Below are 17707 nucleotides of genomic sequence, written 5' to 3'. Positions count from 1 at the left end.
TAAGCATTTTTTTAAAACGTGCATGAAATACTTGTTGCAGTTACAAGACACAATGACTTGCACCAGGTTGTCACAAGGTACATTTGCTGTAGAGGGAAACCACTTAAATCTGGAGAAGCCTAAAAAATTATGATCATTCAGGGATTAGAATTTATTGATTGGCTACTTGCGTAATTACAGAAGATAACTTTTTTACACTATCTTTATTACCTGTAGTGTAGATCTTAAATAACACCGTGTATTAATGAAAAAATACTCTAAACTGTACAAATTGTATTTATTCCGTTTAGTTTTGCAACATGTCCGTCAAATTAGTTTGTTATTTTAGTAAAATGACGTTATTTCCTTAAGGATTACTGCCTTTTTATGTAGCGATTTTTGAAACATCCAAAGTGTCTCTACTGCTGTTAGTCCAGCTTTTACAGTTCAGGTAAATGTATTAATTGTATTAATAAAAATAAATAAATAAATAAATAAATAAATAAATAAATAAATAAAACATTCTGTGTAGGCTTTATGCATGTTAATTGAGGGGAGGGGAGGGATAATTATATAGGCTAGATACATTTTCTTTAACCAACCCATTAAAATATGTTGTAGGCCTATTCTAAAATAACCTAGTTGAAACCTATTTTAGAACCTCATATAAGCCTTTAAACATAAATTATATCAAATATATATGTTGAAGTGTATTAAACGTCATGTGCAGACGAGTGTACATGAGTTTTTCAATACTCCAATGAATGTTCTTTCTCCTCGCCCTTCTCGTTCAAAGTGCGTGTACAATATATCCTAGTTCATCTACAGCAATGTCACCGATATTGCATTCAAACGGACTACACTGTACTTTAGGCGAAGAGACCTATACATTTTAATGTAACGAACGTTTGAACGCGGTACTGATCTCAGTAGAGGCCCAGATTAGAATTATATTACCTGCATATAACAAAAGATGCGTTTTAATGTGAAGAGTAGGACGGGCTTGTGTTTATTTTTTCTCTGGAGCTCATTTCACATGGTGAACAAATGCGCTTCGCTGCTATTACAAGAGGGATTGTTTCATAATAGTGGTGAAAAAAGCAAGGGCAGACGAGCGTGAGGGAATAAAATGGAAGTAGAAAAATGAGGTAAGCCCAGACTTAGGCATTACTATGATTTAAACTGGGCAGCACGTGCACAGCTGTTTACGTTTTCATATTTCAGGAAATGCCGTGGAGGTCCTTACAATTGTAACATTTTTTATTCTTGTCGAGGTGGTGTGGTCATGTACTAAATTCAAACTCAGTTGTTTGCTGTTCTATCTTTTTCCTATTTTTTACCATTTAAAACAATATATTTATATTAGGTAACCTATGGAGTAAGTAAAGCATCGTGCTCACGTTTTGTTTGAATAGATAATATCTGAAATGCACCATGTGTTAAAAGAGGTTTAAATTAGCATGTCTAGGAGAATTAATTGATGTCGAATTTGTGCAGTCTGCTATTTTATTTTAAAGTGTATTGTGGGCATGCTCAGTCTCTTTGGAGAGCAATCAGATTTAGCGTTCATGTGTGTTCTTTGTGTAGGTAATTTTCCGTGTGTTGCATATTTACCTATATTTTATGGGATATAGACATTGTATTATGACTAAAGGCATATCCAACTTTAAACATATTAAAGGAACGCCTTGAAGGCTAGCCTGTTCAGCTGATGCGTGGTTTAGGTAGTTTGATGTTGTTGTAGTTGACTTCCTGGCTCGACAACAAGATACTGCCTTGATTACGTCAGCTGGCCTTCATCAAGGCTGTCTATTTCCGCCAAATTACCTTTGCAGACTCCGCAAATGGCATTGTAAATGAACCATCGCCGCCGGTTCTACAATACACACTATCATTTCTGTCCTTTCAACATCTTCGTCGGTTTTATATGGTGGCCAGTAACAAATTCTATGGCTTCTGTGGGTGAATTGGGGTTATAAAGCCAGAGGTTGTAAGCAACGATCTTCCAGCTTTGTTGGTAAGATAGACATGCGTTGACAAAGCCTAGCTTGTTGGTGAACGGGGATTACGTATGGTGTTTAAAAAAAGTGAATTTTGTTTCATATTTAAATGTTAGTTAATGGTGACAGTGTGTTTCATTGCTTTGGATGCCTTAATTATGTTTCGTCATATTAGCAAATTATGTTTTCATTTGATAAGCAAACTGAATGCAATATTTACAAGATACGCAAAATGTTAAAGGCAAAGTAGGCTACAATCATTTTTTAACAAGTGAAATGGACCAAAGGCGTACCTCTCCTCCTGTCGCAGCACTTTTATGTACAGTAAGTGAATGAATCGCAATTCTTCAAAAGAAGGTAAAAGTATTTGTCACATTATTTTAAGACATTACATTTCTTCACCTTTCTATTAACTCCCTTATACTTCTGTTTAGCCAGTTTTAACAGATGCATTGTGTATTTTTTACAGATTCATTTACCTGTGCTTGTTTGTTTTTTTTTTTTTTTTTTTTTTTTTTTTTGCTCTTTTCTGATTACACACAGAACAAAACGATGATGCAGTCTCTAGTTTTCTTCAAGGCTATAGCCTACATTAAACTGCATACTCAGCTCACATTTTATAGGCTCTGTACTCGAAAACAGCAACTACGCATTGCATAAATCTTATTAACATAATTGGCATGTCAACATAACTGTCTGTTAACTTCCATAGTGCATAGTCTTGACATGCAGAACATGGTTGTAGGGTGTATGGAATTAAATTTGCTTATTGGAAACTGTTCAGGTGTTCATATTTGTTTCTCCGTTTGTTTAACACAAACTAAAACTGTATCTTATTATTTGAGACCGACTGTAAGGTTTGTGGATTGCACCTAAGTGATAAGGCTTAGTTACGTGAATTTTACGCGTAATACGTCGTTTTGCTGGGAATAAATATCAAAATATTTTACACATTATATACCATTTTAAAAACAATCTAGTTCGCAAATGTAAGAACTTCCGTTTATACGTCACAAAAGTTAAATTCATTTTACAGCTTTGCACACTGCAATCCCGTTGAACACGACATCTAACAAAGCAACAATTGGTCTTTAAACGACCCTTTCATGTATGTGCACGTGCTGGTACGTATGTTATGTAAGCTAATAATTAACCATTTAGACTATATGGCAAGATACAACATGATTCGAGAAACGTAGTCCTGGAAATTTAGTTTCAAGTAGCCTAGATGTATACAAGCTTAGTCTATTAAATTATCAACTCCTCCAAATACTCAGTATGGAGTTCTTATAACTATCAAAATTCAAATTAAATATGTAAATTGACAGAAAATAACAACAGCAAATCCAACAACAGACACAATCTACCTAGCAGAAGTTTGAAATACTGTTTTAATGTTTTTGAAATGTGATCAAAAATACAGTAAAAACAATAATATCGTGAAATATTGTTACATTTTTTTTAAAATAAAAATATTGAATTGAATTTTATATTTTAATACATTTTAAAATGTAATTTATTCCATTGACGCAAAGCTGAATTTTCAGCATCATTACTTCGTCCTCAGTGTTATTTTTAATTCATATTGGTATTCATTGTTCATTTATCAGTAATGGTTCTTATTGGCGTATTATAGTGTATCATTGTTGAAAACAGTTTTTGCTGCTGAAGACCATGATACATTTTCCCCAGGAATACAACAGCTGTTTGAAATTGTAAATCGTGTTTTTTTTTTTTGTTTGTTTGTTTTTTTTTTTATCAATGTAATGCGTCCTTGCTGAGTAAAGTATTATTCTTATTTATTTGCCCCAAATTTTGAGTTCTTGTGTATCGCGATTTCTAAAGCAATATTCAGCAGAACTGTTTTCAACATTGATAATAATCAAATATATCTTGAGCAGCAAATCATCATATTAGAATGATTTCTGAATAATCATTTGACACTGAAGAATGGAGTAATGATGCTGAAAATTCAGCTTTTCCATCACAGGAATAAATTACACTTCAAAATATATTTACATAAACAATTCATGTACATTAAAGTGATATTGTGAAATATTATAATGTATTTTGATCAAATAAATGCTGCCTACCAGAAGAGGCTTCGAAAAACATAATCTTAATATTGTTAAGATCTTACGCATTTGAAGTGTCTCATCATGTTACACTAAAAATCAGGAAACGCGAATGTAAACTGAATTTGCAGTTGCGTTTCAAACACATTGATCGATATTGCGTTAATTTGAGTGAAATGTGCGCTGATTCTCTCCACATTCTGAGTCTCATTGACAATAATTGCAAGCTCTTATCAGCCCCATCCAGCGCATTTACATTAAATGTGATTAATCCTGGATAATTTCACGCGCTTCCGTGTCTGTTTCAGATCTGTTGAAGGCGCGGGTTTTCATGTTTGCCAAAACATTATAGAAATCCCGAGCGGACGATTGTTTTACAGCCATATTCAGGATAAAGAGTAGGCTATGTATGGTTCCCCTATATACTTACAGGTAGCCTATAGTGATATTAAATGACTTAAACCGTGATATAAGATTTTGGCCATATTGCCCATCTCTAAGCCATTAATTCAATGCAAAGACACGTCCGCACACCTCTTGCACTTGGTTTGGTCACACCACAAGGTGTCACTGTGGCCTCAAAGCTTTGCCCTTGCCTACGCCAGCATTCTGAGCACAATTGCTATGTCTGAGATAAACACACTCCTCATTACCATAAGGACAAAGAAATTTGGAAATCAATGTGTCTCGCCATAAGCAAGATCACTCATCATCGGCGCTCAGTAAATGTAGACTATATTATTCATGCTACGGTGTGTTATTCATGCTCATATCTATAGCCTACTATTCTATTTTTATTCTTCTATTTCTATTCTCTATTGTTATTGTTATGGTAACATTAATCGTTCATAATTTATAGCAGTGTTTTCCAAATTGGCTTAAGTTCTCCCAACACTGCACAGTTTGTATTTCTAATCAGACTTGATTTAATTTATGAGCTCGAGGGTAGAAACTTCAAGGCCCTTCGATAAAGGATACATCCAAAATGTGTACTGGACCATGGTTGGGCAACTGATGTCAGAGTATGAATTTGCAACTGTTCACCAGCAGGAGGCAGCGTTCCTTTCTCTGAAAGATGCTTGCTGCTGTAACCAGGTAGGGGAGACCGGGTAACATGGAGAGAGTAATAACACCCCAAATTCCACCAATCAGGGATAAGAACAGTTTCTTATTCAGTTTTCACAGAATGCCTAGACAATAAAAAAGACAAATGTGTGTCTGCCAATGTGATGAGGTTTCAAAGAAGGGCAGGACAGATCAGCTGCGAAGAAAATGTTGAAAGCCTGTGGTGAGGATTCTGAGACCTCAGAAAACTTCTGTGTAGTTTGTATGGAGCCATTTGGAAACTAAAAGACAAAGGAAGCGTAAAATGTGCCCTATATGAAACCTCTATAGGGTTAACAACATTTTTTTGCCACCATCGTGACTCTGATTGAGAATATTCACGCACACAAACTCACATACACACTGAGTTTTTTTTTTGTTAGACCTACATATTTTGTACACAGGTACACTAGAGTCGAGTGTTCATTAAGCATACATACAGTTAAGAAAGTTTGTTCTTTACAAACACTACTGAGTCAAACTCACAATGGATTTGAGTTATAGTCAGACACAGAAAGGCATTGTTCTGGATTGTTTCAATAAATCTATTTCTGAAGCATATTGCATAATGTGACCTGTTTTTGCTTTTTTTTGTTTGTTACAACTTACCCCGGCATGTGTTACAACCTACCCTAGATTGTAAAAAAGGCACAGCAGGTATTTGACATCAGCTCATTGGGGCTGTGATATTCTTGCAGAGGTTTAAATTGGTGCATTTTATAGTAAACAAATGTGGGTACTTTGTATAAAGGTTTGAGCACTCTAGCTCAAACTTTCATTGAGTTACAGATGCTGAAGCAAAAAGTGTTACTACCATATCCAGTCTCCCCTGTAATGGCTTTCATTAAATCTAAAATATAAGACAAAACCTTTCTTTTATTTTTTATTTTTGTTTATCGATAGTATTTTTTATTGATTTGGACAGCACATCTAGTGCTAGCATATTTATTGCAGTTCATATTTCATTGATATATGTTCATATGCAATATTTCCTTTTTCTGTTCATCATTAAGATGCCATGAAGAAAAAGATTTGGGTGAAATGTTGGGTGGCCCCATTCCCCAAAAAACTGTTTGACAGATGCATTTAATCTACACAAACCTTTGATGGGGACATTGATATGGTTTATTACTACAACAAAATCAGTTTAAAAAGTTCAGATTTTCATAATTATGTTGTTTTATTTGAGCAAAATCCAGCTCTGAGCATTTTTGTGATTGATTAGGGGATGCACAAATGAAGAGGGTGGGAACCACCAATTTAAAGCAGACAGAATGGTTCTCTGTTGCAAGGTTAATAATTTTCTTAATTAGCAAAGCCTTTAAGCACTGTCCCAATCACCCAAAAACACCAAATTGTATTTGAGTGAATAGGACAAAATAAAAACAACCTAATTCTGAAAATAGAAATGTGATATAATTTTTTTTCTGCAGTAATATATTCATATTTCCATCAAAGGTTCATGCAATATGACAATTTTATGGCCTTGTTATGAAAACTAAGCTTATATGTCATTTTCCTCACTTGATGGAGGGCCAAGTTCCTGCTTAATGCGCACCTACATGATGCCACACCAATGATGGCATCCAATTTTGATTATATATGGTCTCAGTCTGCGGGTATTTTCACTCATTAAGCGAGAAAATAAACTCTGCAGGCTATTATACTGTCCCATTTGACCTCATGTCCCAATTACCCTTAATTCATTCTATTACATATATTTTACTTAGTTCAGTTTCTGTTCCAACAAAAACTTTTCTAAAGACTGCAAATACTTCTTGAAATGCAGCTTTAATGTTAATATTTCATTATGTTTAATTAAACATGTTTTGTTCTGGCATTTTCTAATGAAAAAACTACTTGTTCAATTGGTTGGTTATTGTAGCAACTTTTTGGCAAAAGTACCAGTAAATTGAAGAAAAAAGGAATCTCAGATCTCACGGCAATTCGTACGTATTTTACGAGGTGGCTAAATCGTATGAATTCATACGACCTCACTCGTACTAATTCATACGTTTTTTGCTAAATCGTATGTATTTTACGAGTTGACAAATTCGTATGAATTCATAAGAATGACCTACCCCAAACCCCGCCCCTAAACCTAACCGTCACTGGGGTTTAGACAAATAGTACGAATTCGCACCAGTGAGGTCGTATGAATTTATACGAAATAGCCACCTCGTAGAATAAGTACGAATTGGTCGTGAGATAGCGTTGGATATTCCGAATTCAGCACATAAGAACAATTGCATTTGTGGCATGATGTTGATTACCATAACAATTCATTTCCCCTTGTCCCTTGTCTTAAAAATAAGCAGAAATCTGCATTAGTGAGACACTTACACTGGATGTAAGGTTCGATCAAATGGTAACCAGTATGCGTGTTAACATGATTTTAGCGTGGAAAAAGCGCTTTGCAGACCACGAATTGTACCGTTTTGTCGCTATTACATCTTCATAAAAACAGCTTAAATGATGCACACGTTTTAACATAAGACTTGATGTTAGTCCTTTAATGAAATCCGAGCTTCACATTTCTGCTTTTATATCCTCCAAAAAGCAACCTCGATTTTTGCTCCATTTTTTTTTCAAGAAAACAAGGGATGAGTCTAATTTGAGGCATCAACACTATCCCACAAATGCTGAACTGAGCTTAACTTCTGTTGAACACTGAATATTTATTTAGCAAGATTATTCTTTTAACCTGATCTTGGAGTACTCCAATAGTGTCTTCTTTATTTGACACTATTTCAGGTTTTTGACACTCTATAAATAGCTTATAAGTTTATTAGTGAGACCTACAACATGGTATTAGGCCTACTCAGGACCAGAACAATTGTGTATAAACAGACTATATCTGTAAGTATACATGGACAAATCTTCCAATTTTTTTATTTTTATTTTATTTATTTTTTTATTTTTTTATTCCAATTTTTTTTTTTTTTTTTTTTTTTTTTTTTTTTTGATTAATATAATTACCGTCTATATTCTCTTGATATTCAGACACATCGAATCTACACTGGGTAACAACATGCCGAATTTATTTTTATATTTATATTATTTAGCCTACTGTCATTTTGTTTGAAGGCTACTTTTAATGAGGGTGATGTTATTTTTAACCGTTCTCTGAGTTATAACCCTAAGAAAAAGTTAAAAGCTGATAATACGCTTGCAATGGTTATAAATCTATTTTAATGTAATCCTAATTTGTACACACAAATAACTACTTAAATAAAATAATGCAAGTCTAAAGACTACACGAGAATTTAATTGCATTCATATGCTATGAAAGACTGGATTAGCAAAAAAAGTGTTCGTCCAGCATAGAATGAAGGCGCAACATTCCTGAAAAATTTACAGCTATGTAATAAAAGTTTACGACTTAGCCAAGGAATGGATTGGCTGTGCTAAGTCACATGGTGTCCTCTCCATAATAATGAACTTTATACAGTTGTCTCTGCCCCGATCTTATTCGTTCCCCATCAGGCTGAACACGGAACATTCATTTTTTTAGTCTTACAACTGCAACAGCAACCTTAATAATTGACATGACAGTCTATCCCTTCCTCTCTCATTACCTCTCTCACTGCATTTGTCTTCAAAGGTATAGATAGTTTTAGTTTCGAAAGAAGACTTCACTAGTTGAGAGCGTTGTCTTTGCACTAAAGGAAACAGGAATGGATTATCACCAAATGTGGATTACCTCATTTGATAACATGCTTATTAATTATCGAGCGCTCGCGATCATCCCCCGCCCTCTCGTCAGGAGCTCTGCAGCCGGATCTGTCATTGTGCGTCACGAGAAAAGCGTGTCGAGCGTCGGTAAGTTCGTGCTTCTCCGCTTTGGATAACTTTTGAGTCAGTTTATTAAAAACCTTGTAAGAGAATTAAACACCGTTTTACATACATAGACTTATATCTCTTCGACATTTAAATGATTAAGATATTATTTTTATAGGCTATGGAAAATAGTCTATTTGAACTATATTTTAGTTTTAAAATAGATGCCAGCGAATACCAAAAGACATCAGAATGAGAAGTAGCCATAACTCTAAAATAACTTCTCTTTGTAGACATTTATGGAGGCAGCACTGCCATCTAGTGTTCATTTCATTAATATATGATTCGTCCTCAGCGTTTCTCTCCATTAATTTAGAGGCAATGTCCTCTAAGTGGCATACATACAATAAAAATTAGGCTAAAAACATAAATTGGGTCATTCAGTAAAGTTGAATTGGATAATACAAACGACATAATATGAGCAAAATATTACCACACTTCTCATTAAATTAAAAAACCTCCCATTAAATCAAATGTGAGATATCGTGGGCTTCAAATACTATTTGAATAGCAGCCAATTTTATAGTAGTTTAGAGAATTGTCTTTAAAAAAAACCCCGCTAAAGTAAGAGGACTCATTGCATTATCAACCACTCATAACTCTTGCAAATGAATGAATAAATAAATTCATCAATATAAACAATCTGCGCATTTCTAACCAATAGCTATAGAATCCTAAGGATGCCCACACACATAGTATAAATGTATGTAAAATGATGAATTCTAAATCTTATAACGTTTAAAAACGGCAGTAGGCTATATTGATAGCAGTTATCTTTAGCATCATCTGTGAATGACAGCATGTACAAATCTTGAACAAAAACAGCATTATTTGCAGGCACCCAAGCACTCATTTCATAAGGTCAAAAGTTCACCTGAAGGAGCAGGATGGGAGCTTCACTATTTTGAAAATCATCGGTACATCCACAATATGTTGGTGTTCTGGATTAAATAAAAAATGTTTTAAGTTATTGTATAACTAATAAACATTTTTTTTTTTTTTGCTCAAAATAAAAATATATATTTTATAAGTATATTTGTAATTATAAGTATATAATCTAACACATTTATTTTCCTTTCGTTTTACAATGTTTAATGTCTTATTAGTAGTAGTTGTAGTTGTTGTTATCATTATTCCTGTTACTTCATTTATGTCGTGTTGCAAATAGCATTATGTCGTTTTTCACCTTTGTAAGATGTTTCTACTTTACAGTTTTCACAATGACTTCGAGTGACCGTTGATTTGCATTACGGAGTGCATTAATTTTATATATGTTGCATAGTGATTAAAACTGAACCCATGGCAACACGTAAAACAGCAATATTTCACAACATTTCTGATTGGCTCTCAATGTGCAAAGCCTTTACAACAGTTCAACGTGACGACAAATGCTGTAAACACATATTGCTTCAAAAGTAATATAAACAATATTAATTCCGTAAATTGGAACTTTGGACTGTTGTAAAGGCCAGCCAAGCCAAAAAAAAAAAAAAAAAAATTCCGAAATGCTGTGAAATATTGCTGTTTGTTTTACATGCTTGCCATGAGTTTTAAAATTACTATGCAACATAAAATTAACGCACTCCTTAATGCAAATCAACGGTCACTCGAAGTCTTTGTGAAAACGGCTTTGATTATAGCTAAAAGAAAGACTGTTGCAATACACATTCAACATGGACATCAACGAAAAAACATTCTGGAAAAACAACTCAAAGAAACACCATGTTCGTGTCCAACGACCTGGAACTTAGCTCACAATGCTTTTGAGCAATTTTTGATGCTTATGACGGGCTGCAATGCGGAAACGGCAAAGAATTGCTGCAACAGGTTGTATTTCCTAAATACAGAAACATATCAATAATTGTCTGATTCTTTCCTATCCATTTGTTTAACATAACTTAATTTAAAATTAAGTTTAATTTGCTGTTACGCTTTGAGGATATTACTGTAATTACAAAGTAGTTACAGTTGTTAATTTAAAGGCATGTAAAATCAGATTTTTTTCCTTTAACTATAGGACAGGATCTTATTCAAGGCTTAGCTGCACAGTACAGTAATATTTATTGTAAATTGAACAAATTTGTGTCGTTTCCTTGTAAGAATACATAAGATACAGCATATGCATAGCTGCTAAAGCCAGTAAACCAGGAGCTATAGGTCATTTGTCTGTTTTTACGACTTTCAGTTTGCACAGGCGTTAAGGAATTCTTCTGCAGTAAAACCATAAAGCACCCCCTCTTCTAAACATCGTTCGAGCAACAAGCAAAACAAGCATTCATTAAAGTGAAATATAAGGTGCATCTTCACCTGATAGTGGATTCATTTAGTGATTTATCTGATATGGGCATTTTGGTGCACATAAAATGGTCATTTATGTAAACGGGTTAAAATCACTTTTAATTTAAATCCAATTATCAATAAAATTCAGCTGAGGAATAAGTGGCAAGATACATGCCGACTTAAAACGATAAAATCTTAAGTTAGTTTGTTTAGCCTATTTGATTAATTAACATAATGATCCATCTTATCACTATTACATTCGGCTTATAGGCTGTGATTTTTAAAGTCTTAAAATTGATATAGCTGCTTATAAATTTTCCTATCGGATCACTCTCAGCCACAAGAAAATACATTTTAATAGATTTTAAAACAGTTCAAAGGTAGATGTGGCTAAATCGACACTAACGCGAATACATTTCAGTAGACATATTTGTGAAAACACTTTTTCTTTCTGTTACGTAACTTTCACTATTTCAAATACTGGTAACAGTTTACAATAAGGCTCATAAGTTAACTACAGTAACAATGAACTGCGCGTCTACAGCATTTATAAATCTTTGTTAGTGTTAATTTCAACATTTACTAATACATTATAAAAATCAAGCGTTGTATTTGTTAACATTAGTTAATGCACTGTGAATTAAAACGAAAAAAAACAACAACTATGAACTGCTGTATTTGTATTAACTAACGTTAAGAAAGATTAATAAATACAGTAACAAATGTATTGCTCTGGTTAGTTCATGTTAGTTAATACATTAATGTTAACAAAGAACCGTATTGTGTTACCTATTTTATACTTTATCATTTAAATAGCCTAATTAAAAATAAATACATAGAATACAATGAATAACAATCACAGCTTGTACTCCTTACATCGTTAAGCGTCTGGAAGAAATAATGTTAATCGATTTTTAACCAAACCAGTGAAGCGAGGGCTATTCACTAATTACATAATTTTATTACTAAACCTTAATCTCATTTATATAGGGGCTGAGGATTGTGGACATAATTCTATATTACGGGACATTACTTTGACGAGCCAGAAAAAAAGACAGCTAAGACACTCTCAAATTACTTTAAAAATATTTGAAAAATATATATATTTTTTTATTATTTTACTTAACCTTTGTGTGTGTGTGTGTGTGTGTGTGTGTGTGTGTGTGTGAGAGAGAGAGAGAGAGAGAGAGAGAGAGAGAGAGATTGGAAGGAAGGGAGGGAGGGAGGGAGGGAGGGAGGGAGGGAGGGAGGGAGAGAAAGTCAGAAAGGAAAGAGAGAATCAATAATCAAATATCTCAATATAAGGGGGTGTGCGTGCGTTATGTTCCCTTCCCTAGGTTGTTGTAACAGGGCAAGATCATCTTATATTCGTACTTTTATTGTTGCTTCATGTTTTGTTTTGTTTTTTATCGGAGTGGTCAGCTGACATTGCCATCTTGTCAATCTTATAGCGAAGATTTGGAAACATTAGGCTGAGTACACATTCTCTGCTGGGGTTCTGAGATAAATGATAAAGTATTTATTAAAAAGACTTGAAATAAGATATAGGTTGATAAGGATAAAGAGTGTGTGTGAGAAAAAGTGAGTGTGTAGATTAAGGGAGGGAGTGAAAGGAAAAAGTGGCGTTTAAAGGAAAGAAGGTATGAATTCCTATTTTACGAACCCGTCGCTCTCATGCCATTTAAACGGCGGCCAGGAAGTTCTGTCCAATGTAACCCTCAGCTCGACAAACTATGACCCGGTGCGACACTTCTCGCCATATGGGGCAGCCGTGGCCCAAAACCGGATATACTCCAATCCGTTCTATTCGCCTCAAGAAAACGTTATCTTCGGGTCAAGCCGAGGACCGTACGACTACGGATCAAATGTGTTCTACCAGGACAAGGATGCGCTTCCAAGCTGCAGGCAAAGCCTTGGGCAAACACAGGGTTCACTGACCCAGGATTACGCTTCAGACCAAGGCAAGACTGCGTCCCAGGAACCGAAAGGAAGTATTCAAATATATCCGTGGATGCAGAGGATGAACTCGCACAGTGGTGAGTATAGACACAAAAGAGATATATTTAGTTCAGGACGGACCTGTTTTTACGACTGTCGTTTTATGACCCCCATAAAGCATTGATGGAACTCCTTGTTGTCCTGCACTAAACGCGTTTTGTCGTCAGAGAAAATCCATTTGGTTCAACCAAATCTAGTCTACAAAAAGAATACGTAAACGTTAAGAATTATTGTTAGTGGAAGGGACAGTGAACTAATATTTAACATGATGAATATAATGATCTTTATATCCACATTATCCAACATATTTTTGAACATAGCCTAGTTGTGTAATATTTGGGGCCTTTTCTTCTGACTTTAACCAAATAATCTCTTTCCTAACAGGAGTTGGCTATGGGTCCGACAGAAGGCGAGGTCGCCAAATCTATTCGCGATACCAAACTTTAGAACTAGAGAAAGAATTCCATTACAATCGTTATTTGACAAGACGCAGAAGAATCGAAATCGCCAATGCGTTGTGTCTGTCGGAACGCCAGATTAAAATTTGGTTTCAGAACCGCCGGATGAAGTGGAAGAAGGAGAGCAATCTCACATCCAGCATCAATGACAGTGGCTTGGTAGGAGCTGGCCAGGACACGGACAAAGAAGAAGCAGGGGAAACCTCAGAAAAAAAAGAGCATAACTGACGACCTTAGCAAAGGGTCTGCAGCATTCAGTGTTAAATAATGTTCTACTACATGATAACTAAGCTACCTGTCGAACTTTCATAATTTGCACAATTAACACCAAACACTGTTAAATTTCAATTAAATGCGAAACGTGATTTGCCTCTACATTTACTCTTTCCCCAAAATTGTGGAAACCTGTTTATTTCCAGAAATGACGTTCCTAGAATTGGAGGATGGCTATTATGGATCAAAGAAAGCTACCACTGGACAGACAGCTGCAGTCTTTATCTTCAGTGTATATTGTTGGGATATTCTAATATCGTTTGGAAATCTTGGATGTTTCAAAGTTTATATAAGGGACTGTGATGTAGACTTTGAAGAAACACATTACGGAATTTCCAAATAGGCTACAATAATTTTTTTATCATTCATTATCGTGTATTATCATAAACTGTAAAATCGATAATAGCAAGTGCATTGTAAATGTGTGTAAATATATGAGATTCAACTAATTTTGATGAGCATTTGTGTAGCTTTCCTTAACATTTTCTGTTTTGTGCTTTTCTTTGCGTTCTGTAAGAACCATATGGTGTAAAAATAATAATAATAATAATTTGGAATATTAGCTAACAAGCGATATGGATACAATGTTTGAAAACCGCGTAAATTAATATTCAATAAAGCTGTAATGAATGTAACGACACTACCTGATTTCCTGTTAAGTATTAGTCGAAACGTGTGCGAAACTTTAAAATGAAACCAACATAAACCAATCCTTAAATTACAAGGTACTGCTTCAGAACTATGTACTCCTATACTGATGATGAGATTTTTTCCTCCCAATGTTTTTAGAAAATAAAACTTTTCAATTATGTAACATGATCATGCCTGTGCGTCAGCTGATGTGTGATGTGTGCACTCATGACTATGCTTTAAAATCTTCTGTTGGTTGAGTTAGATCATTAAATCTTCCTAATGGAGAGATTTTTATGCTGTGGTGAAAGTTGTGGTGTAAGAAAACAAATGCATACATGAATGAACTTTAGTTTACAACATTCAGAATGATTTAAGTCAATAGAATGATCATAAGACAGGGCGAATCTTTAATGTAATATTTAAAATTAGTTTTACTTAAGCCTACGTTTTATTTTACACAATCCCATTAAAACACGATACAACATAGTATCGTTATTATACTATCTGTTTTTGCTGTGGCTATTGTGAAGTCTTTCACTGCAATATATTAATCGTACTAAAGTACTCAAACAATTCAGAAAAGAAAAACAATAATTTTACTACCTTATAATGGCATCTATGAATGTATTCAATAAAATAAGCCCATGCTAACAGCGAAATTAAGACGCAGTAGGCTATTTTATATTGTCTTTGTGTGGCTTTGGCCTGACCAACGCTATGCTGCTTTCTGAGAACTCTTTAAATAGTAACTAAGAAGAATTTAAATACTTAAGAAACAGTTTTTGATGTTATGAAGTGAGGGATTAACAGCAGCGGAACTGTTACATGTTCTCAATAAGGTTCGCGTGTCTTTTCCATTTCTCATTATAATGTTTCTGAAGGTGAAGGAAAAAACAATTAGTGAAAAGTTGTATCGCTTGTCAATTGCATACTTAACAGCAGATGACGCTGTCGGCCTTCAGTCCGGCTTTTCTTCACCATGACCTAAACTCCCCAACTATACCAATATTTTGCGCTTCTCTATTAATAAGCTCCTGATTCAAACTGTTTCATGACTGGGTCGAGATCAAGATTGAAAACCTCAAAGCATATCAAACAAAATCATACTAAGCTAAATAACAACGATACACTCTTATAGCCTACGATTGATGGGAAACTTTACAGCAGTAATTCAACTTAGTAGGCCATGAAGGCCTGTGATAAATTCTTTAGTGGCCCATTCGTTGTTCAAGTAATCTTCTGTATTCTTTGCGCCTGCTTTCGCTGTTCATAACAACGCGCTATATACGTCCTCATGCTCGAGGCTCACATTGCATCCGATTTGCTTGAATATCAGCACAGGTCTTCTGTGAATTCTGTGGCCATCTAATTCCGAATAATTTTAGCATCCTAAACCTTAAACATCCGAAGATTGTTGGGAGAGAGAGAAAAACCGCTGCTGAGAACAAACCTGTCCTGCCTCTGGGGAATAGTTGTATGCCAAATCTGATAAAATGAAACGAGCCTTGGATGGCTAAACTTCACATAAGACACGGTAAGGTTGCCTCGTATTTAACTGAGGTGTTTCTTTTTCACTTTCTCTGCTAGGCTACATGTGTTCATTGTCATTTTGTTTTTCAGTCTCTTTCATTCATTGTTTTCTTAAGTTTTATAGACCTTATTCGGAAACAGTAAAACTAGCGGTAGTAAATTTTATAACAGTCATCAGTTGTTCATAAAACTGTCCGCTACCGCTGACTAAATTTATGACGGCATTAAATAATTAAACTTTTTAAAACAGGAACAGCATACAATGATACCTGCTTTAAAGACACATCTCATTGTTGTTTTATAAATATGCATACATCGATATATTATAGTAATATTTTAAAACACTTTTAGCCTGAGTGATTTAACCTTACCCAGGGACTGGAGAAAACATTTCATTTCAACCGATTTCTCACGCGTTGAAGATATCGTCCATGCTGTGTCAAATTTGGTTTCAGAATGGAAGAAGAATATTTCAAGTTAGAAGTTAGGAAGCTATTTTAAGGTTTATTTGGAAGAAAAGCAAAAGCACATTTCCGAAAATGACGATATATGGCAAAAAAAATAAAATAAATAAATAAATAAATAATAAAAAGAAAAAAAACTCATGTCCTTGCGATGTTGTTAAGTGATGCTGGAACTGTTTTGTGTATTAAGCTGGGAATTCCTAATGTTTCCTAATAACTTTGTTTTCACACTGGCTTTTATTAGAATAAAAAAAAAAAAAATTATAATATTTACATAGGCTATATAAAATATTGTAAGTGTAGTTTGTTCGTTAAAGTGGAATGAGTCTGGTAGGCTAAGATGCGTCTAGCAAATTTGCTGTGTCATTAAATAACATAACAGCATAGCACACTTCCTTTACGCATTTTAAGGAACTAAAATGCCCGTTATGCGTTTACATTTAGGCTACATTTCTCTCAGAAAATTCCCAAGGATTTTTTTTTTTTTTCATGCTACTAAGAGAAAATGTTAAGTTGGTCGATCACGGTTCACAACATGTTTGGGCTGTAGATAGGTATATGGGTTTAGCATACAATTAATTTACATTAACCGATCTAATTAATAGCGATGACAGCATCAAGGAAAATAACCTTAACCGCCAACAACCTACCGCGTACAACTCCAGCAAAATCAACCTTCTGTTATAGTGCCTCTACGCGGCATGTTAATCACACATGAACCCTTTGTGTAAAATGATTGTATCAAAATTGTAAAATTGATTGTATCTCGACGATTGATAAGGAGAGGCCCAGTCCAAGTAGAACACCTCATGATTTTTGAACGATGACAAAAAATAAATAAATAAAATACTGTAATGGACTGGCCATCTGACCAGGGTGTCCGGCCGACCCTATAGCCCGTTTCAAGACAAGAGGTTTGGGAAATAATTTGATTGATGGGTGGATAGATGGGTGGGCGGGTGTATGGATGTGTATTTTTGTAATTTTTTTGAAAACGCGCGTAAAAAGTAACCTTGCTTGTATGGTCTTCTATAGCTTAAGAATGATAAATAATAATGCTGAAACTGTGAAAA

At 34.6% G+C, this 17707-nt stretch overlaps 1 protein-coding gene across 1 annotated transcript; it reads left to right on the top strand.

Annotated features, from left to right (window-relative positions):
* The first annotated feature begins 12627 nt into the window (after positions 1-12627).
* On the top strand, positions 12628-14773 carry hoxc6b (homeobox C6b). Its single transcript, XM_067387524.1, has 2 exons — positions 12628-13314; positions 13661-14773. The coding sequence occupies exons 1-2, from the start codon at positions 12921-12923 to the stop codon at positions 13960-13962; spliced, it is 696 nt and encodes a 231-aa protein (XP_067243625.1). The 5' UTR covers positions 12628-12920; the 3' UTR covers positions 13963-14773.
* The last annotated feature ends 2934 nt before the right edge of the window (positions 14774-17707 follow it).

This window comes from Chanodichthys erythropterus, chromosome 6 (assembly GCF_024489055.1).
Source record: "Chanodichthys erythropterus isolate Z2021 chromosome 6, ASM2448905v1, whole genome shotgun sequence".
Classification (NCBI taxonomy): Eukaryota; Metazoa; Chordata; class Actinopteri; order Cypriniformes; family Xenocyprididae; genus Chanodichthys; species Chanodichthys erythropterus.
This window is presented reverse-complemented; position numbering and strand designations above follow the sequence as displayed.